A 22,993-nucleotide genomic window follows, 5' to 3' on the forward strand; every position below is an offset into this window, starting at 1 on the left:
TAAGAGGATCATTTAGAAGAAGCTGTTTTTGAATCCGTTTGTGCGTGTTGTATCTCCTGCCCGATGGAAGAAATTGGAAGAGTGAGTAAGCCGAGTGGGAGGGGTCTTTGATTATGCTGCCCGCTTTCCCCAGGCATCGGGTGATGTAGAGAGTCAATGGATGGGAGGCGGGTTCGTGTGATGGACTGGGTGGTGTTCACGACTCTTTCTTAGTCTTGGGCAGAGCAGTTGCCATACCAGGCTGTGATACAGCCAGATACGATACTTTCTATAGTGCATCAATTAGTCCTATATTGTTGCACAATACCAAGTCTAATATCGCCTGCTCCATGTTTGGTTCTGGAATTTGCTACAAGAAGACTCTACCCTAAGAGGTATGACTGACACATGGTACAAAGCATCCAGGTAACTTTACCCCTACCTGATCTGTTAGTGTCTACAGCTCAGCTTCCAGCTCAATGACTGAGGTGCAATGGCTGCAGACATGTTTGCCCTGGATTCCAATGGCATCCAGGAGCCACCACATAGAACATACAGTGCAGAAGGAGGCCATTCGGCCCATCGAGTCTGCACTGACCCACTTAAGCCCTCCCTTCCACCCTATCCCCATAACCCAATAACCCCTCCTAACCTTTTTGGTCACTAAGGGCAATTTATCATGGCCAATCCACCTAACCTGCACGCCTTTGGACTGTGGGAGGAAACCGGAGTACCCAGTGGAAACCCACACAGACACGGGGAGAAAGTGCAGACTCCTCACAGACAGTGACCCAGCGAGGAATCGAACCTGGGACCCTGGAGCTGTGAAGCCACAGTGCTAGCCGCTTGTGCTACCGCGCTGCCTACATGCTGCAGCCTTGACACATCAGCTGTCCTGCCATCCTTGAATGTGTTTTCATTACTTCTTTATATTCTCATTTGTTTTTCTTTTACATATTCTTAAACTTGGTACCAATTTGTGTTAAACACTAGGAATAAAATGCACTTTAACCACTTGCCAAATACTCACCTTCCCAACTCCCCGCGCTCTGTTAAAGTTACATTAAGTATGTTTGTATATTCTGCACTGAAACTAAGCAGTTGGCTGACCCCAGAAAACCTGGTTTAAGCTGTGCTCTTTAATTAGCTAACTTCAGCTCCTCTTGCAGTGGACTCCTGAAAACCTCCCTTGAAACTGGGAATTTTCACAGGAAATTTCAGTTAAAGGCCAAGTACAATGGTAAGAAATAGAAACTTATGAGAATTTGGTGATTTGTGAATGGCCATTCTTTTTACTTGTTTCATTAAATGGCAAATTCCGTTTAAAATGCTATTAGTTGTTTACCTTGAACTTTGAGAACAGTTGTGTCTCCTCCCTTTTTGTTTGCTGAGCTCTTTTCCGATTCCTGTCATTTGGACCTTTGCCCTGAGATTAACTTTCCGTTCTTGCTTTGCGGTCTCTCATTGCTCTGCGATCTCCATTAATAATGGCTCCGAAGTCTTGGAGTTTGCTGGTGGCAGCCTTCTGTCTATGTCATGATGGATCCACAATGAAACTTCCTCCTCCTTGCGACAGGTACATGTTTAACTTTTTTTTATGTACAAGAATGATTTGAATTGCTAGCTTGACTCAGCAGTTTCTCCCTTTGAGTTGGATGTTTGTGGTTTACATCTCACCAGCGATCACGCTGCATTACAGCACTGAGGGAGTGCTGCATTGTCACAGGTGCCATGTCCTGGCTGCCTTTTTAGATCAATATAAAAAATCAAATGGAACTATTCAACAAGGAGCCTGGTCAATATCTGTCCCTAAACCAATTATCTGACCGTTGTCTCATTTTTCTTCTCCGAGACCTTGCGTTGTGCAAGTTGGAATCTACATTTCCTAGAACCGTGAGAGCATTTAAAAACATCTAATTGATTTGTAAAATAAGTTGAGGCACTGTAAGATAAATGTAAGTTTGCTTTGAGCACCGTATTGACTGATGACAGTACAGAGGGTGCTGCAGTGTGAGAGGTGCTCACGTCTTCAGCTGTGATGGGATCTTGGCACCATCTTTTTTAAAAAGTAAACTTAGAGTACCCAATTCTCTCCAATTAAGGGGCAATTTAATGTGGCCAATCCACCTAACCTGCACACCTTTGGGTTGTGGGGGTGAAACCCACACAGACGCAGGGAGAATGTGCAAACTCCACACGGACAGTGACCTGGGGCTGGGATCGAGCCAGGGCCCTCGGAGCCATGAGGCAGCAGTGCTAACCATGTGCAATTGTGCCACCCCAAGGGATCTTGGCACCATCTGCTGTTCCAGTGAATGTTAATGGCCATGCCACTATTTGAAGAGGAGCTGATGTCCTGGACAACATTTCTCCCGCCACACCCAAGTGGCAATTTGACTCGGCACTGTTTCAAGGAGTGGGCTGATGGGTATTATTAGATCTATCTCACGTAATCCATTGAAGGGGTTTGAGGGTATTTTGAAAAGTACTAATTGAGTGTTTGTACTTTTTTTTAAAACTCTAATTATGATGACCAGCTACCTTTTTGTGTGGTGCTTTTCTTATTTTTTAATTTTGAAGTACCCAATTAATTTTATTTTCCAATTAAGGGACAATTTAGCATGGCCAATCCACCTACCCTGTACATCTTTGGGTTGTGGGGGCGAAACCCACGCAAACACGGGGAGAATGTGCAAACTCCACACAGAAAGTGACCCAGAGCCGGTATCGACCCTGGGACCTCAGCACCGTGAGACAGCAGTGCTAGCCACTGCGCCACCGTGCTGCCCTGTGTGGTACCTTTCTGCTGTGGCAGCCCCTCCAGTATATTTCTCTTTCTGCCATCTAGATGTACCAGTCTCCTCGTCACTGCTATTCACTTTCTCTTGTTTCTTCCCTTTTTCAATAAGTGGGAGGTAGATTCAGATCTGAACTCCGATTAAAACGCATATACGTCGATGATGTCCCCGGGAAGAGATTAGGCATGGGCGTGCTGGCTAAGTTGAATGTGAACCTCCCTTCTCTGTAGGGCACAGAACCCTGCATCTGTTTTTGGGTCAGTTAAAATGAGTGTTTGTTGGGGATATGATTGTGGTTTTAACTTGCTCAATAAATAGAGATGTAAGATCTTTCCTAATTATGGTGTTGGGTCTTGATGCATTATCATAGGTCTGGCTGATCACTTTTTTTCTTGGACAGGATGGTTTCTATAATTTAGTGGCAAGGAAGTGGGAGCCAGTTATTGGGATGGAGCTTGCTCACCATTGCGAATGGGCAAATTGATGGTGAGGGATGTCACAATCTGAATATCTATATCAGGTGCAACTAATACAGCCTGGTTTGGACATGGACAGTTGTAGTTTGTAACATTCCTTGCCTGATGGGCTAGTAGTTGCAGAAGAACAAATTTCCTGAAATCTTGATTTGCTATTTCAGCTTTCACATAAGAGATTAAATGAGATGCTTCATGGTGAGGTTCATTGCCCTGGACTCTGGAATGAGTTCTGAGGGGTGAGTGTGCAGTACATGGCCAGGTAGATGGAAAATGGACTGTGGAAGTACACCGATTGATGTAAGCTGTGAGAATGTAAGCTGTGAGAATGTAAAGTGGGGATATTCAAACTGCAGCCCTGAACCTATTTCTAGTTTGCTGATTTGACCTGTTAAAATTTGTGGCCCTCAAGCTTGGGAAAGGGCTGTTGTTGGTGCTGTGAGCTCATTGACGGATCAATCCTAAATCAGAACAGGAGAATCTGTTAGCAACTAGGGTTTTCTTTAAATTAACAGGAATCATGTATTTAAACTTTATACATGATCTCTGACTCAAACAACTGCTTATGCAAGCAAAGACTTAGATACCCCCAGAATATAGAGAGATCCCTGTTGAAGGACTAGGTAAGAGTACTGAGCATTTTACCAAGTGTAACTGAGCCTGTGATGTAACACAGTGCTCACGCTCTGTCAAATGTCAACTCAACAATCTTGTTTCTCTCCTTCCCCGAGCTACATCTACTGCACCGGAGAACTTCTACACCAAGTGCAGATGGCCAAACTCTTCAATGATGACAAGCATTTTGTGGATATGAAGTTAAAGATCAATCCAGGTACAAAAGCTTATTTTCTTTCTCAACCACTATTCCTTTCCAGTAGTTTCCAAAAACAAAATACAAATAGGATGGCTTCAAACTGCAACTTGCAAATAAAATTCACACGTAATCAGCCAGTTCAGTTGACCACTTTGCAATTCACGTAATGGGAATGGCTTTGTTGAAATAGCTGGAGAACCACAGATGCCACCACTCATTTTATGACCCATTCACCCACTATGGCCATGAACTCTATGTGGATTCCACTGGAGGTCAAAGAGGCTGGAACCCAGCCTCTCTTCTTTCTATTTAACTTTGTTTTGTACCAAATTCATTTTTTTCCAATTGGGCAAATTAGCATGGCCAATCCATCTACCCTGGGGGTGAGACCCACGCAGACACTGGGAGAATCTGCAAACTCCACATGGTCAGTGACCCGGGGACGGGATTAAACCCGGGTCCTCAGTGCCGTGAGGCAGCAGTGCTAACCACTGCTCCACCATGCAGCCCTCTTTCTGCTTAATTTAATCCTGGCTAGCAAAACTGAGAATCTGGGAGGAAACCCCTCTGCTGGCTGGAGTCATTCCTGGCACAAAGGAAGATTACTGTCCGTGTGAAGATTGCACTTTCCCTCCGTGTGTGTGGGTTTCCTCGGGCGCTCCGGTTTCCTCCCACAGTCCAAAGATGTGCAGTCTAGTGACAATGCCACTACACCACCGCCTCCCCTTTTATGCCACCAGATGGTAATGGATGAAGTGGGATGTGAGGAGGCTTGTGTGAAATATAAACAATTAATTTCAACCAAAATACTGCAGATGCTGAAAAAACAGAAAATGGTAGAGACCACTTTAACCTTTCACCAGAACTGGTAATAGCCACACAAACTATCTGGGCCAAATTTTCTGTAAATACTATAATCTTTCAAATTAACTCCAGTGTCAAACTTTAACCAGATTTTCAAAATATTTTACAATTATGTGTCAACTCTCAAATGAATCTACTGACTATTTACAATTCTTAAAATAAACATTATTTGATTCATTTTTAATTTTCTTTTTTCTCCTCTGAAAAAAATCTTAAAAGATGTTGTTTTGGAAGCTTATCGAAACCTCACTGCCACCTCACCTACTCGCCTCACAAAGGAGCAGCTGAAACTCTTTGTCCAAACGTACTTCGATTCTCCTGGGCAGGAGTTTGAGAAATGGACACCAGGCGACTGGGGTGATCAGTAGGTGTAAAAACAATCTCTGTCTGTCTGTCTGGTTAGCTTCTCAACATTGCCCCTGAGGTGACCTTTTTGTTGAAGTACATCAGTTTGTCTCTCTGTGGTTCAGAAGGAATAGGTTAAAATCCAGCCCATTACATAATCTAGGTTTGTGTTTCGATGCTATCTGACTGCAGCATTGACAGAAGTGCCATTCCTTAAGGTGAGACAGTATAAGAATGAACTTGCATTTCTGTCGCCCCTTTCATGAGTTCTCAGGCGACCTGGTCAACATTCTTCCCTTAACCAACAGCAGCAAAAAAAAATTAACTAGTTCATTTAAAGGGCGGCACAGTGGTTAGCACTGCTGCCTCACAGCGCCTAAGACCGGGTTTGATCCCAGCCCCGGGTCACTGTCCATGTGGAGTTTGCACATTCTCCTCGTGTCTGTGTGGGTCTCACCCCCACAACCCAAAGGTGTGCAGGTTAGGTGGATTGGCCACGCTAAATTGCCCCTTAATTGGAAAAAATTAATTGGGTACTCTAAATTTATTTTTAAAAACTGGGTCATTTCATCAATAAGATTTTGATGTGGGTAAAATGACTGCTGCATAACTCGCAGCATGTTTGAATAGCTTCATAAAGCATTTTGACACAAGGAATTGTACAAATGCACGTGTGGGAAAATAAAGATGGATTCAGATTTTTTGTTTAAAATCAACATTAAACCTAGAATGGGCAGTGCGGTGGCACAGTGTGTTAGCACTGCCGCCTCACGGCGCCAAGGTCCCAGGTTCGATCCCGGCTCTGGGTCACTGTCCGTGTGGAGTTTGCACATTCTCCCCGTGTTTGCGTGGGTTTTGCCCCCACAACCCAAAGATGTGCAGGGTAGGTGGATTGGCCACGCTAAATTGCTCCTTAATTGGAAAAAATGAATTGGGTACTCTAAATCTACCTTAAAAAAACAAACCGTACAACTAGTCAAGGGAACAAAATACTGAACTGGTCAATGATACTGGTGATTGATACTCTGAGGGATTGACAATCGATACATTATGACAGTGACAATAATTTTTTTAAAGTAATGAACTGCAGCATTTCGCGATACCCAGTGGTTGCGAATGGTGCTCTGGAGATGCAAGTTTCTTTCTTCCAGTTGACACGTTGCACAGGGAACAATGAAAGTTAGCTGCAGATGCAGCTACCAGCCTCCCCGGACAGGCGCCGGAATGTGGCGACTAGGGGCTTTTCACAGTAACTTCATTGAAGCCTACTCGTGACAATAAGCAATTTTCATTTCATTTTTCATTTTCATTTCATTTCATTTTCGTTCAAGTTATCGTCCAGGCAAATTACATGTTGGCCTTTAATGCAAGGGAACTGGAACACCAGAATGAGGATGTTTGCTACAATTATGTAGGGTTTAGGTGACATCAAACCTGGAGTACTGCCTGTAGTTTCTCTCCCCATATTCAAGGAAGGAAATAATTGTATTGGAGCGATTTGTTCCTGGGTAAATCTGTCTGGAATTTCAAAGGTCATGATGTGATCTTATTGAAGCAATGGAGGAAATTAACATTGTAGAATTTGAGAAGTGGTTTCCCCTGGCTGGGAAATGGAGAATCTGGGGTAGAAGCTCAGGATAAAAGTCCGATCGGCGGCACAGAGGTAAGAAATAGGTTCTGAATATTTGCAATAAAACCCGAGAATGCTGGAAATATGCAGCAGGTCTGGCAGCTTCTGTAGAAAGAGGAACAGAGTTAATGTTTCAGATGGTGACGTTTCATCAGAAACCCCTTTTTGTGAAATGATCACTGTTTCCCTGTCCACAAATGTTACCAGATCTGCCAAGTGTTTCTATTGTTTTGTTATTTCAGATTTCCAGCGGCAGCAGTGCAGGGAGGTGCTGATATAGTGGTGTTGTCATTGGATTAGTAATTCAGGGAGCTAGGGTAATACTCTGAGGACTAGAGTTCGAATACCACAGAGCTGGTGGAATTTAAATTCAATTTCTAAAAAGGCCCTGAAACCATTATCAATTGTTGTAAAAACCCACCTGGTTCATTAATGCCCTTTTTAGGGAAGGGGAAATCTGCCGTCTTTACCCGGTCTGGCCTACATGTGACTCCAGACCCACTGCAATGTGGTTTGACTCTTGACTGCCCCCTCAAGGGCAATTAGGGATGAGCAATAAATGTTGGCACGTCCCATGAACGAATTAAAAACAGTACTTTGCTTTTGTGTTGTGGGAATCAGGAGATTGTGGATGCTCCATTGCTGAGCATATTTGAGGTTGGATGGATTGATTTCTGTTCTAAGAGAATCGAGGCACATGGAGAGTGGGTGACAAAGAGTTGAGGCAGATCAGTTATGATTGCATTAAATGGTGGAGCAAGTTTGATAGTCCACTCCAGCTCCTATTCTGATGAAGGCTGGTTGTAAAGTAGTATCCCTGTTTAATCAAAAATGTCATTTGCAGCCCCCGAATCCTTCACAAGATTTCTGACCAGAAACTGCGACTTTGGGCTACAGAACTGCACGCTCCGGAACAGGCGCCGGAATGTGGCGACTAGGGGCTTTTCACAGTAACTTCATTGAAGCCTACTCGTGACAATAAGCAATTTTCATTTCATTTTTCATTTTCATTTCATTTCATTTTCGTTCAAGTTATCGTCCAGGCAAATTACATGTTGGCCTTTAATGCAAGGGAACTGGAACACCAGAATGAGGATGTTTGCTACAATTATGTAGGGTTTAGGTGACATCAAACCTGGAGTACTGCCTGTAGTTTCTCTCCCCATATTCAAGGAAGGAAATAATTGTATTGGAGCGATTTGTTCCTGGGTAAATCTGTCTGGAATTTCAAAGGTCATGATGTGATCTTATTGAAGCAATGGAGGAAATTAACATTGTAGAATTTGAGAAGTGGTTTCCCCTGGCTGGGAAATGGAGAATCTGGGGTAGAAGCTCAGGATAAAAGTCCGATCGGCGGCACAGAGGTAAGAAATAGGTTCTGAATATTTGCAATAAAACCCGAGAATGCTGGAAATATGCAGCAGGTCTGGCAGCTTCTGTAGAAAGAGGAACAGAGTTAATGTTTCAGATGGTGACGTTTCATCAGAAACCCCTTTTTGTGAAATGATCACTGTTTCCCTGTCCACAAATGTTACCAGATCTGCCAAGTGTTTCTATTGTTTTGTTATTTCAGATTTCCAGCGGCAGCAGTGCAGGGAGGTGCTGATATAGTGGTGTTGTCATTGGATTAGTAATTCAGGGAGCTAGGGTAATACTCTGAGGACTAGAGTTCGAATACCACAGAGCTGGTGGAATTTAAATTCAATTTCTAAAAAGGCCCTGAAACCATTATCAATTGTTGTAAAAACCCACCTGGTTCATTAATGCCCTTTTTAGGGAAGGGGAAATCTGCCGTCTTTACCCGGTCTGGCCTACATGTGACTCCAGACCCACTGCAATGTGGTTTGACTCTTGACTGCCCCCTCAAGGGCAATTAGGGATGAGCAATAAATGTTGGCACGTCCCATGAACGAATTAAAAACAGTACTTTGCTTTTGTGTTGTGGGAATCAGGAGATTGTGGATGCTCCATTGCTGAGCATATTTGAGGTTGGATGGATTGATTTCTGTTCTAAGAGAATCGAGGCACATGGAGAGTGGGTGACAAAGAGTTGAGGCAGATCAGTTATGATTGCATTAAATGGTGGAGCAAGTTTGATAGTCCACTCCAGCTCCTATTCTGATGAAGGCTGGTTGTAAAGTAGTATCCCTGTTTAATCAAAAATGTCATTTGCAGCCCCCGAATCCTTCACAAGATTTCTGACCAGAAACTGCGACTTTGGGCTACAGAACTGCACGCTCTCTGGAAATCCTTGGGGAGAAAGGTATGTGTGGAACTGTACTTTCAAATATATTCGCAGGCATGTGTGGGCAAGGGGCAAAGAGACAGAATAATCAACCATTTACTTATGCAATGTAACAGTATTGAGAAACATTTGGAGCCATACATCAGAATCAAGGGGCAGATGGAGGTCATTCTTCCCTTCGAGCCTGCTCTGCTATTCATTTTTAAAAATAAATTATAGAGTACCCAATTTATTTATTTTCTAATGAAGGGGCAATTTAGCGTGGCTAATTCACCTAACCTGCACATCTTTGGTTTGGGGGGTGAGACCCACACAGGCATGGGGAGAATGTGCAAACTCCACACGGACAGTGCCCCGGGTCCGGATTGAACCCGGGTCCTCTGCGCTGTGGGCAGCGGGCAGCTGTGCTAACCACCCAAAAAGTGTTGTAAATTTCATGACTAAAGTTACTTAAACAAAAAAAATAAATGGTGTACCCGTATCCTCTGGCTGTGACCCCTGGTTCCGGACATCCCCACCATCGGGAACATCCTTCCTGCATCTACCCTGTCTAATACATGAATAGGATGGGAATAGAGGGATACGGACCCCGGAAGTGTAGAAGATTTTAGTTTAGACGGGCAGCATGGTTGGCGCAGGCTTGGAGGGCCGAAGGGCCTGTTCCTGTGCTGTACTTTGTTCTTTGTAATCCTGTTAGAATTTTATCAGTCTCTGTGAGATTCCCCCTCATTCTTCTGAACTCTAGCGAATACAATCCTAACCGACTCGATCTCTCCTCGTACAGCTGCACTTCCTCTAGAGCAGGAACATCTGATGAGACCAAAACTGCATAAAAATCTATAAAATCTTTGAGAATTAATTTTAGAATTTCCCCCACTCCAACGTCAGACTTGCTGGTCTATAATTCCCTGTTTTCTCTATACCTCCCTTTTTAAATAGTGGAATTATATTAGCTACCCTCCAGTCTGTAGGAACTGTTCCAGAGTTTATAAAATATTGGAAGATGACCACCAATGCAGCCACTATTTTTAGAATCACTTCCTTGAGGACTCTGGGATATAGATTATCAGGCCATTTATCCGCCTTCAATACCATCGATTTCCCTGACACTGTTTCCGACAGCTTCCACTTTGGAAGCACGTGGCAGGCCACCATGTAGTAAGCGGGCTTGTGCACACTCTGGTTTTCAACTTGTGAAAAAGCACTAGACGTAGACACGGGGAGAACGTGCATCCACACGGACAGTGACCTGGGGCCTGGATCGAACCCTCGGTGCCATGAGGCAGCAGTGCTAACCACTGCTCCACCGTGCTGCCCAGCAGACTGTTTTTAAATTATTTGGTGGGGGACGTGTGTGAAACCAATTGATGATCTCTTTGACTGGCAGAGCTGGCTCTCAGGCTGATTGGCCTCATTGTGTTCCTATTTCTTATGTAGAGGCGCAAACGCAGGCAGGGAGAAAAGACGGAGGTTTTACAACGATGGTAATAGTGAATGAGGATGCCCTTGACATAAATCTGACTTTGAGGAGTAGAGAGATGGTGGCAGGCTGCTGGGTCACCTGGGAGCGCTGCTGCTGCTGTTTCTAGGTTGAAAGCAATCAGCAGAATCATCTGAGGGGTGGCAAAATGTAATAAAACTGTCCAAAGATGCTCTGAGCGGGGAGCCATTGTGACCAATTAATTAGTTAATTTCAGTTTCCGTGCTTCTCCCCCAAATGCATCATTTCTCTTGGGAGCAAACTGGAGTTAAAAACTAGGAGTTAACACCCCTTCAGGTATAACAAATTTCTGTATCAATGTCTTTTGTTATTCCCCAAACTGGGGAGTCAATTCATCTGCTAGTTTTGCGATTATAATATGGTCTTGCAATGGAGTGAGATTCCACGAGGATGAGAGTGGAACTGTTGTTGATCTCTGTGGGCAGCTTCCAGAACATTTGCCTATTCTTATGAGTCAAGTGACCTATGGTAGCCATCTTTTGGTTCAGCAACAATCGATTTTAAAATAGCAGAAGACATGACATTCTGTACACCGTTTTGATTTATGTTTGTGCCTTGTTGGTATAATATGTTCATATTCCCAATGAATAATTACATGGGACATGAGACACAGGAGCTGACAGAGGCCATTCGGACCAGCATGCCCATGCTGGCAATCTTATCCAGTACTGGATGAGCAGAAATTCCTCCAATTAAATATTGGGAAGGTTGGAGCCAGTGATTTGGTCCCCATTCCAAACCTGTTCCCTGATGACCAACTCCATCTCTCCCCCTGGCCGCAGTATGAGGCAAGGCCCATCTGTTTGTAACCTCGGTGTGACGTTGACCCGAGGTGAGCTTCGAGACGGCCAGTCATTGTTGTGTGACAGGGTGAAATGCATATTTCTCTGGCTTTAAGAAAATGTCACGCAACCTAAAATTGATTAAACATCCTCTTGTTGCTTTCAGATTAAACTCGATGTGCAGTCGCACGCAGAGCTGTATTCCCAGATTTATGTACCCAAACCATTGATTGTACCTGGTGGTCGATTCAGGGAATTTTATTACTGGTGAGAGTGCATTGAGTTTCTTATTACTGGTGAGGGTGCATTGAGTGGATTATTACTGGTGAGGGTGCATTGAGTGGATTATTACTGGTGAGGGTGCATTGAGTGGATTATTACTGGTGAGGGTGCATTGAGTGGATTATTACTGGTGAGGGTGCATTGAGTGGATTATTACTGGCGAGGGTGCATTATTACTGGTGAGGGTGCATTGAGTGTCTTATTACTGGTGAGGGTGCATTGAGTGGATTATTACTGGCGAGGGTGCATTATTACTGGTAAGAGTGCATTGAGTGGCTTATTACTGGTGAGGGTGCATTGAGTGGCTTATTACTGGTAAGAGTGCATTGAGTGTCTTATTACTGGTGAGGGTGCATTGAGTGGCTTATTACTGGCGAGGGTGCATTGAGTGGGTTATTACTGGTGAGGGTGCATTGAGTGGCTTATTACTGGCGAGGGTGCATTGAGTGGATTATTACTGGTGAGGGTGCATTGAGTGGCTTATTACTGGCGAGGGTGCATTGAGTGGCTTATTACTGGTGAAGGTGCATTGAGTGGATTATTACTGGTGAGGGTGCATTGAGTGGATTATTACTGGTGAGGGTGCATTGAGTGGGTTATTACTGGTGAGGGTGCATTGAGTGGGTTATTACTGGTGAGGGTGCATTGAGTGGGTTATTACTGGTGAGGGTGCATTGAGTGGGTTATTACTGGTCGTGGTGCATTGAGTGGGTTATTACTGGTCGTGGTGCATTGAGTGGATTTTCTGAGTTGACAGTTCAGAAGGGAGGGGGGGGGTTGTGTGGTGGTCGTCGCGTGCAAAAGTTTGGATTGAGGCTCTTGCATTTTTCTAAACATTTATACGCGGTTTGCAATCTGTACAGCCAGCATCATGAAAAGGTTTGTTTGCAATAAAATAAAAATAATTCTCTAATGATGGGGCCAATAATTGCCATAGCTTTACTTTTTTAAAATAGATTTAGAGTATCCAATTAAGATGAAATTGAGTTTGGCCAATGCACCAACCCTGCACATCTTTGGGTTGTGGGGGCGAAACCCACGCAGACACGGGGAGAATGTGCAAACTCCACACGGACAGTGATCCAGAGCCGGGATCGAACCTGGGACCTTGGCGCTGTGAGGCAGCAATGCGAACCACTGCGTCACCGTGCTGCCCTTAATTGCTATAGTTTTGAGGTCATATCACTGGATCCACTTAGAGCCTGTTCCAGTTGCATGGATTTGAGGTAGAGGCCTCCCTCCCATGGCTGTGTGCAGAGTGTGCTTTGTAAAGAACAATCCCACCAAACTATTAAGCTGCTGAGTGATTTTTAATTGTCACAACCTTGGTTCAGCTGCTATGCCTGAGGGTAGGGGCACTCCTGCCAGTGCTGGAGCACAGGCTCTGCTGTGGGAATGTACAAAGTTTCTCTGGAGACTGACTGACATTACTGGACTGAGGGACTCTTCCATCGCTAGTTTGTGAGCATCAACACATCGAGTTAGTTCCACATTCTAGCCCATGCTTCATTCGGATCGGGCACTGACTCTCTTCTCTCTCCTTCAGGGACTCGTACTGGATAATAAAAGGATTGCTCCTCTCCGAGATGACTGAAACTGCCAAAGGAATGATTGAAAATTTCCTGTATCTCATTCAAAGGTAAAGCAAGATGGGAAACAGGAGCATACTGCACCTTCAGGAGGAGGGGGACCCTGTACCCCAGTGAGAGTCAGCACCTTCAGGAGAGGAAGGGTCTGGTACCGAAGTGAGAGTCAGCACCTTCAGGAGAGGAGGGGGACCCTGTACCCCAGTGAGAGTCAGCACCTTCAGGAGAGGAGGGGGACCCTGTACCCCAGTGAGAGTCAGCACCTTCAGGAGAGGAGGGGGAGTCTGTACCCCAGTGAGAGTCAGCACCTTCAGGAGAGGAGGGGACCCTGTACCCCAGTGAGAGTCAGCACCTTCAGGAGGGGGACCCTGGACCCCAGTGAGAGGCAGCACCTTCAGGAGAGGAGGGGGACCCTGTACCCCAGTGAGAGTCAGCACCTTCAGGAGAGGAGGGGGACCCTGTACCCCAGTGAGAGTCAGCACCTTCAGGAGAGGAGGGGGGACCCTGTACCCCAGTGAGAGTCAGCACCTTCAGGAGAAGAGGGGGACCCTGTACCCCAGTGAGAGTCAGCACCTTCAGGAGAGGAGGGGGCCCCGTACCCCAGTGAGAGTCAGCACCTTCAGGAGAGGAGGGGGACCCTGTATCCCAGTGAGAGTCAGCACCTTCAGGAGAGGAGGGGGAGTCTGTACCCCAGTGAGAGTCAGCACCTTCAGGAGAGGAGGGGGACCCTGTACCCCAGTGAGAGTCAGCACCTTCAGGAGAGGAGGGGGACCCTGTACCCCAGTGAGAGTCAGCACCTTCAGGAGAGGAGGGGGGACCCTGTACCCCAGTGAGAGTCAGCACCTTCAGGAGAGGAGGGGGGACCCTGTACCCCAGTGAGAGTCAGCACCTTCAGGAGAGGAGGGGGACCCTGTACCCCAGTGAGAGTCAGCACCTTCAGGAGAGGAGGGGGCCCTGTACCCCAGTGAGAGTCAGCACCTTCAGGAGAGGAGGGGGACCCTGTACCCCAGTGAGAGTCAGCACCTTCAGGAGAGGAGGGGGCCCCGTACCCCAGTGAGAGTCAGCACCTTCAGGAGAGGAGGGGGACCCTGTACCCCAGTGAGAGTCAGCACCTTCAGGAGAGGAGGGGGAGTCTGTACCCCAGTGAGAGTCAGCACCTTCAGGAGAGGAGGGGGACCCTGTACCCCAGTGAGAGTCAGCACCTTCAGGAGAGGAGGGGGAGTCTGTACCCCAGTGAGAGTCAGCACCTTCAGGAGAGGAGGGGGACCCTGTACCCCAGTGAGAGTCAGCACCTTCAGGAGAGGAGGGGACCCTGTACCCCAGTGAGAGTCAGCACCTTCAGGAGGGGGACCCTGTACCCCAGTGAGAGTCAGCACCTTCAGGAGAGGAGGGGGACCCTGTACCCCAGTGTGAGTCAGCACCTTCAGGAGAGGAGGGGGACCCTGTACCCCAGTGAGAGTCAGCACCTTCAGGAGAGGGGGGGGGGCCCCGTACCCCAGTGAGAGTCAGCACCTTCAGGAGAGGAGGGGGACCCTGTACCCCAGTGAGAGTCAGCACCTTCAGGAGAGGAGGGGACCCTGTACCCCAGTGAGAGTCAGCACCTTCAGGAGGGGTACCCTGTACCCCAGTGAGAGGCAGCACCTTCAGGAGAGGAGGGGGACCCTGTACCCCAGTGAGAGTCAGCACCTTCAGGAGAGGAGGGGGACCCTGTACCCCAGTGTGAGGCAGCACCTTCAGGAGAGGAGGGGGCCCCGTACCCCAGTGAGAGTCAGCACCTTCAGGAGAGGAGGGGGACCCTGTACCCCAGTGAGAGTCAGCACCTTCAGGAGAGGAGGGCACCTTCGTGTGACGGGGCCGGAACATGAAGCTGAATTCCCTGAGCTACATGGAGCGTGAAATTGTTTTCAAAAAGAAATGGAATATTAATAGATCTTTGACTTTGGACATGCCTTTATCAGTATTCTCTGTAATGTCCACCAGTCCGACAATACTCTGAAATTTGCTGTGATTTGCATTGCTGCCTCATTGGCTGCCATGCTTTCAATTGAAGTTAGGTGTTTAAAATTTAAATATTTCCTTCCTCTCTTCTTAATCCGTATTTATTACCCCCTCTCTTTGCACCTGATTGGATTCTGATTAACCCTATTACCATCTCCTTTCTCCCTGTTTCTTAATTCTTAAATCTTATTGATTGCAGGGAGAGTTTGTTGATATGGGCATTCTGGGTGTTTTAATCAGTTAAAGGCGCTATATGAATGCACACTTGTGACTACGTTTATCACATTCCCCTGGCTGAGGTCAGGATCTCGCTACTTGGCATATCGTTTGGGGTATTCAGTGTTTAACTTGACTCTAGCTCCTTGTGTCTCCTAAATTGCCAGGTACCTGCTTTCTCTCTCTCTCGTCATGCTGTACCTTGCAGCTTCCACCATTGATTCCAGTGATAAATCCCACCCCTTAACATTACAAACTTCTGTCGGTGAAACCTGGGCGAGGTTGGGAGAGGGGGTGATGTGAATTGGAATGTTGAACCCTCTCCTGATTTTCCAGATTTGAATTCATCCCAAACGGAGGGCGGGTTTACTATGAGCGCAGGAGTCAGCCACCCTTCCTGGTACTGATGATGGACAGTTACATCAAAGTCACAAATGACAGGGCCTTCTTAAGGTGAGCTGTCTGATATCAGTCTTTGGCTGTGATGTGATTTATGTGTGTTTGGGTTTTTTTCCATGTTTATTACTTCCTACTTCCCAGGCTGAGCAACACCGTGAGATTGGAGCAAGTGTCTGTTCAAATTAAATCAATGTTAGAGCCCACTGGGGCGTTGTGGAGCAGGATTCTGGATGCTGTGTGACCCTGACTCTGAGGGGAAAGTTTGCCCAGTGAACCCAGAGAACGGAATAAGGTTTGGTTCTGACTGGAGGGCAGAATGTGATCCTCAAAATTTTGGTACAAATCCCAAGTGATGAAAAAGGAATTTAATGTGTTTGCCCAAAAACCACGGTGCTGGACATCACCCCTGTGATTGGGCTTGAAATGTTTAATTTGGTTTCTGCACCTCATGAGCTAGGTGGAACTTATCTCATCTCCGTCATTGTAGTTCCATAAAACCAGTATCGTTTATGCTGAACAGATTACTGAAAGTAACACTTGTCCTCTTTTGAAAATAATTTCAGAGTACCCAATTCTGTTGTTTCCAATTAAGGGGCAATTTTGCGTGGCCAATCCACCTAACCTGCACATCTTTGGGTTTTGGGCGTTAGACCCACGCAGACCCGGGGAGAATGTGCAAACTCCACACGGATAGCGACCCGGGGCCGGGATTGAACCCGGGTCCTCAGTGCTGAGGCAGCAGTGGTAACCATTGCGCCACCGTTTACCCCCTACTGTTGTTGGGGCTTTGGTGGAGCAGTGAGGCTGGATAGATGGCCAGTGAGGTTGGATAGATGGCCAGTGATGGCTGGAGGATGGCCAGTGATGGCTGGAGGATGGCCAGTGATGGCTGGAGGATGGCCAGTGATGGCTGGAGGATGGCCAGTGATGGCTGGAGGATGGCCAGTGATGGCTGGAGGATGGCCAGTGATGGCTGGAGGATGGCCAGTGATGGCTGGATAGATGGCCAGTGATGGCTGGAGGATGGCCAGTGATGGCTGGAGGATGGCCAGTGAGGCTGGATAGATGGCCAGTGAGGCTGGATAGATGGCCAGTGAGGCTGGATAGATGGCCAGTGAGGTTGGATAGATGGCCAGTGAGGCTGGATAGATGGCCAGTGATGGCTGGAGGATGGCCAGTGATGGCTGGAGGATGGCCAGTGATGGCTGGAGGATGGCCAGTGATGGCTGGAGGATGGCCAGTGATGGCTGGAGGATGGCCAGTGATGGCTGGATAGATGGCCAGTGATGGCTGGAGGATGGCCAGTGATGGCTGGAGGATGGCCAGTGATGGCTGGAGGATGGCCAGTGAGGCTGGATAGATGGCCAGTGAGGCTGGATAGATGGCCAGTGAGGCTGGATAGATGGCCAGTGATGGCTGGAGGATGGCCAGTGAGGCTGGATAGATGGCCAGTGATGGCTGGAGGATGGCCAGTGAGGTTGGATAGATGGCCAGTGAGGCTGGATAGATGGCCAGTGAGGCTGGATAGATGGCCAGTGAGGCTGGATAGATAGCCAGTGAGGCTGGATAGATGGCCAGTGATGGCTGGATAGATGGCCAGTGAGGCTGGATAGATGGCCAGTGAGGCTGGATAGATGGCCAGTGAGGCTGGATAGATGGCCAGTGAGGCTGGATAGATGGCCAGTGAGGCTGGGTAGATGGCCAGTGTGGCTGGATAGATGGCCCGTGATGGCTGGATAGATGGCCCGTGATGGCTGGATAGATGGCCAGTGAGGCTGGATGGATGGCCAGTGAGGCTGGATAGATGGCCAGTGAGGCTGGATAGATGGCCAGTGAGGCTGGATAGATGGCCAGTGATGGCTGGATAGATGGCCAGTGAGGCTGGATAGATGGCCAGTGATGGCTGGAGGATGGCCAGTGAGGCTGGATAGATGGCCAGTGAGGCTGGATAGATGGCCAGTGATGGCTGGAGGATGGTGAGAGATTGACACAGCTGTTGTGGACAAGGGACTGTAAATGGTGGTGATTCAGGCTAAGAAGGCTGCTGATAGTAGCACAGATCAGAATGCATTAATAGCAAAACAAATATCAGCAGTGTGTCCGAGGACAACCTGGAACAGGTAACAAATGTCCCTGGTTCAGGGAGGTTGAGGGGAAGGGAGATGCTGGTCAGTGAAAACCCACTTGAAAATGTGATGAAAAGGGGATGGAAAGGCGAATCAATGGGGGAAAAAATATGAAAATACATAGCAATATGTTTTATGGAAAGAAGCCTGCCGTCCGTGCCCCGCCTGCCGTCTGTGCCCCGCCTGCCCCCCTGCCGTCCCTGCCCCCCGCCTGCCGTCCCTGCCCCCCGCCTGCCGTCCCTGCCCCCCGCCTGCCATCCCTGCCACCGCCTGCCGTCTGTGCCCCGCCTGCCCCCCGCCTGCCGTCCCTGCCCCCCGCCGCCGTCCTGCCCCCGCCTGCCGTCCCTGCCCCCCGCCTGCCGTCCCTGCCCCCGCCTGCCGTCCCTGCCCCCGCCTGCCGTCCCTGCCCCCCGCCTGCCGTCCCTGCCCCCCGCCTGCCGTCCCTGCCCCCCGCCTGCCGTCCCTGCCCCCCGCCTGCCGTCCCTGCCCCCCGCCTGCCGTCCCTGCCCCCCGCCTGCCGTCCCTGCCCCCCGCCTGCCGTCCCTGCCCCCCGCCTGCCGTCCCTGCCCCCCGCCTGCCGTCCCTGCCCCCGCCTGCCGTCCCTGCCCCCCGCCTGCCGTCCCTGCCCCCCGCCTGCCGTCCCTGCCCCCCGCCTGCCGTCCCTGCCCCCCGCCTGCCGTCCCTGCCCCCCGCCTGCCGTCCCTGCCCCCCGCCTGCCGTCCCTGCCACCGCCTGCCGTCCCTGCCACCGCCTGCCGTCCGTGCCCCGCCTGCCCCCCTGCCGTCCCTGCCCCGCCTGCCGTCTGTGCCCCGCCTGCCCCCGCTGCCGTCCCTGCCCCCGCCTGCCGTCCCTGCCCCCCGCCTGCCGTCCCTGCCCCCCGCCTGCCGTCCCTGCCCCCCGCCTGCCGTCCCTGCCCCCCGCCTGCCGTCCCTGCCCCCCGCCTGCCGTCCCTGCCCCCCGCCTGCCGTCCCTGCCCCCGCCTGCCGTCCCTGCCCCCCGCCTGCCGTCCCTGCCCCCCGCCTGCCGTCCCTGCCCCCCGCCTGCCGTCCCTGCCCCCCGCCTGCCGTCCCTGCCCCCCGCCTGCCGTCCCTGCCCCCCGCCTGCCGTCCCTGCCCCCCGCCTGCCGTCCCTGCCCCCCGCCTGCCGTCCCTGCCCCCCGCCTGCCGTCCCTGCCCCCCGCCTGCCGTCCCTGCCCCCCGCCTGCCGTCCCTGCCCCCCGCCTGCCGTCCCTGCCCCCCGCCTGCCGTCCCTGCCCCCGCCTGCCGTCCCTGCCCCCGCCTGCCGTCCCTGCCACCGCCTGCCGTCCGTGCCCCGCCTGCCCCCCTGCCGTCCCTGCCCCGCCTGCCGTCCGTGCCCCGCCTGCCCCCTGCCGTCCCTGCCCTCCGCCTGCCATCCCTGCCCCCCCTGCCGTCCCTGCCCCCCTGCCGTCCGTGCCCCGCCTGCCCCCCTGCCGTCCGTGCCCCGCCTGCCGTCTGTGCCCCGCCTGCCGTCCCTGCCCCCCGCCTGCCGTCCCTGCCCCGCCTGCCGTCTGTGCCCCGCCTGCCCCCCTGCCGTCCCTGCCCTCCCTGCCACCGCCTGCCGTCCCTGCCCCACCTGCCCCCCTGCCGTCCCTGCCCCCCTGCCGTCCCTGCCCCCGCCTGCCCTCCCTGCCCCCCGCCCGCCCTCCCTGCCCCGCCTGAGCCTACTTGTGACTGCACTTGTACACCAAGCCTCTCTCTGAAACGGCCAAGCAAGCCACACAGATGTGTTAAACTTTACACTGCAGCAATTAAAGAAATCCCACCAATATCTCCCGAGGCTGCCGATCCCGAGGCGGGAGCCGATCCCGAGGCTGCCCGATCCCGAGGCTGCCGATCCCGAGGTTTCCTTGCCAGTGGACACCCAAGTGAATGACTCCAGACAAACAATGCCAGGGGTATATGAAAAAATGAAATGAAAATGACTGTGTTTTGAGTTGTTCACACCTCCATGTTAATTAATACCTTGAAATTTAACTTTTTTTTAAAATTCAGGCAAAATATTGATCTCCTGGACAAGGAGTATGATTTCTGGATGAAGAATCGAACTGTGGTTATTATTGCAGGAGGCAAAACCCATCTTGTGAATCGGTATATTGTAGAAGCAGCTGGACCCAGGTTGGTAGGGATATAAACTGTCCCTCTGCTTCTCGTTCAATATGTGCCTCTCCTGGTTTAGTGATGGGGAACAGCAGGCGACCATTATGACCTTCACTACCTCAATATTATCAGCTAACAGGAAAATTTAGTGAAAATGCTGGACAAGCATGCTCACACGGAGAGGAACACCGACTACGTAGTAACTCTGGAAAGGACCTGTTGTCAGGAATCTGTTATTATTTCCTCTCTCTGATCAGTCAGCCTACAGCCCTGTGCTGCCAGTGTTTTATTTGTATTGATGATTTACTGCTTTTCTCTAAAACAGACCAGAGTCCTACAGCAATGACGTAGATTTGGCAAAGACACTAACGGAAGGTAATATTTTTATTGTAAAACCATTTGAATATCAAAGCAAGCTGGAAAAATAATTGAGTATTTGATGGGGACAGTGCAGAGGGAGCTTTACTCTGTATCTAATCCCGTGCTGTACCTGTCCTGGGAGTGTTTGATGGAAACAGTGCAGAGGGAGCTTTACTCTGTATCTAACCCCGTGCTGTCCCTGTCCTGGGAGTGTTTGATGGGGACAGTGTAGAGGGAGCTTTACTCTGTATCTAACTCTGTGCTGTACCTGTCCTGGGAGTGTTTGATGGGGACAGTGTAGAGGGAGCTTTACTCTGTATCTAACCCCGTGCTGTACCTGTCCTGGGAGTGTTTGATGGGGACAGTGTAGAGGGAGCTTTACTCTGTATCTAACCCCGTGTTGTACCTGCCCTGGGAGTGTTTGGTTAACCAATCGGGTGTTGATTTGCTACCTGTGGTTGCAGAGTCTCCAGCTGTCGAAGCTTTGTGACGAATTTGAAGTTTGAGTTGAAAAAAATCAAGCCAGTGTTGCCAATTGAGTGTGCCTTGTTATTATGATGGTTAAATGACACTGACTGTAATCCTCAGCTGCCCGAAGAGACCTGTGGTTGGAGCTGAAAACAGGAGCGGAGTCCGGCTGGGATTTCTCGTCACGTTGGTTCATTGACTCCAATGGGGAGAATAATGGAACTTTAAAGGACACAAAAACCAAGTACATCCTCCCCGTTGACCTTAACTCTGTCCTCTGCAGGAATGAACGAATCTTGGCAATGTTCCACAGGGAGCTGGGTCAGTATCATTGAATGGACCATTCAATATCTCTCCTGTACGTGTTAGTGTGATGTAAAGACTAGATCAAGGATGATACCTGTGAGCAGCTGAGGTGAAGTGATTGCTTTGTCATTAGGACAACATTTAGTCGAGTGTGGCACCAAGGAGCCCTTTTAAAACCTGCGGCAATGGGAATTTGGGAAAATTGTCCACTGTTTGGAGTCATACCTGGCACAAAGGAAGATGGTTGTGGCTTGAAGGCCAATCAACTTGGCTCCAAAGGGGCAGCATGTGGCACAGTGGTTAGCACTGGGACTGCGGTGCTGAGGACCCGGGTTCGAATCCCGGCCCTGTGTCACTGTCCGTGTGGAGTTTGCACATTCTCCCAGTGTCTGCATGGGTTTCACCCCACAACCCAAAGATGTGAAGGTTAGATGGATTGGCCATGTTGAATTGCCCCTTAATTGGACAAAAAAAATAATAATTGGGTATTCTAAATTTATATTAAAAATACTTGGCTCCAGGACATCACTGCAGGAGTCCCTCAGGGTAGTGTCCTAGGCCCAACAATCTTCAGCTGCTTCATCAATAACCTCCCTTCCATCATAAGGTCAGAAATGGGGATGCTCACTGATGATTGCACAATGTTCACCATTTGTGACTCCTCCGATACTAAAGCAGTCCATGTCCAAACGCAGCAAGACCTGGACAATACCCAGGCTTGGGCTGATAAGTGGCAAGTTACATTCACGCCCCACAATTGCCAGGAAATTACAACAAGAGAAAATGTAGACATCACCCCATGATATTCAATGGCATTACTATTGCTGAATTCTCTATCAACATCCTGGGGGTTACCATTGACCAGAAATTGGAAAGTACAAACACTCATTAGCCAATTGGATGATGCTTGACTGTGAGACAATCAGCCTTTTTTCCTCTGCTTTGCATCTGCTAAGGAGAAATGTTCATGGAAAATGACACAAAAATACAATCTTTTTTAATGTCTTGTGATTTTTCTCCAGAGTTACACACAGCAGTGTCGTGGAGTTTGACTTTCAATCCTTGGAGATTTGAGAACCCTACCACCCACCGATCTATCCTCACAATGCACCTGTCTTTATTTTTCAGGTAACTCTCTCAAGGCTCAGTACTACGAAGAAGCCTTGAAAAGCCGCATAGCTGCTGTACGTGACATTTTCTGGGATGAAACACAAGGAATCTGGTTTGATTACAACTTAATGAGTAACCGTAGCAACACTGCCTTCTATGCTTCAAACTTGGCCCCCCTCTGGGCTGAGTGTTTTACTGAGCAGAAGCCAGGGCAGACGGCAGAGATGGTGATCCATTATCTGGAGGTAATGTTAGTTATCGCAATTATACCCCAGGTGTTTGGATGATGGGGGGGGGGGGGGTTTGTGAGAAATCCTCTCTTACCCTCGAGCGAGTAGGTGCTGTCACCGCTGCAATAAAATATCTGCTATGATCTTGAGGCCAAGCAATTACTTTCAACTCTATTACTTGCTCTGTAAGGATGTGGCTGGACTAGACACAGACCCATTAGCAATGCAATCTATGGCACCTTTGCAAAAGGTGCCCATTGGGATTCAGCTGAACTGTGACTTGAAGGACTGACTTTTGGATTGTCATCTGTCCCGAGTTCATTCATCTGACAAGCAGCTGTTAAGGCTAAGAGTGAGGGTTCCT

The 22,993-nt window shown here is 49.2% G+C and overlaps 1 protein-coding gene across 4 annotated transcripts in view; it reads left to right on the forward strand.

The window, feature by feature from the left end:
• The first annotated feature begins 1,201 nt into the window (after window positions 1–1,201).
• Window positions 1,202–22,993, forward strand: part of treh (trehalase (brush-border membrane glycoprotein)) — a 32,365-nt gene continuing 10,573 nt past the window's right edge. Inside the window, exons 1-12 of one of the 4 annotated variants that reach the window (XM_038779586.1) lie at window positions 1,202–1,219; window positions 1,479–1,555; window positions 3,982–4,082; window positions 5,148–5,292; window positions 9,079–9,166; window positions 11,598–11,698; window positions 13,260–13,352; window positions 15,850–15,966; window positions 20,051–20,173; window positions 20,481–20,530; window positions 21,104–21,304; window positions 22,418–22,644. In XM_038779586.1, coding sequence (XP_038635514.1) covers window positions 1,217–1,219; window positions 1,479–1,555; window positions 3,982–4,082; window positions 5,148–5,292; window positions 9,079–9,166; window positions 11,598–11,698; window positions 13,260–13,352; window positions 15,850–15,966; window positions 20,051–20,173; window positions 20,481–20,530; window positions 21,104–21,304; window positions 22,418–22,644 — 1,326 coding nt within the window. In that variant the 5' untranslated portion in view covers window positions 1,202–1,216. The other 3 variants (XM_038779587.1, XM_038779585.1, XM_038779588.1) reach the window with 3 other exon arrangements.

Source organism: Scyliorhinus canicula, chromosome 19, assembly GCF_902713615.1.
Source record: "Scyliorhinus canicula chromosome 19, sScyCan1.1, whole genome shotgun sequence".
In the NCBI taxonomy this organism is placed as follows: domain Eukaryota; kingdom Metazoa; phylum Chordata; class Chondrichthyes; order Carcharhiniformes; family Scyliorhinidae; genus Scyliorhinus; species Scyliorhinus canicula.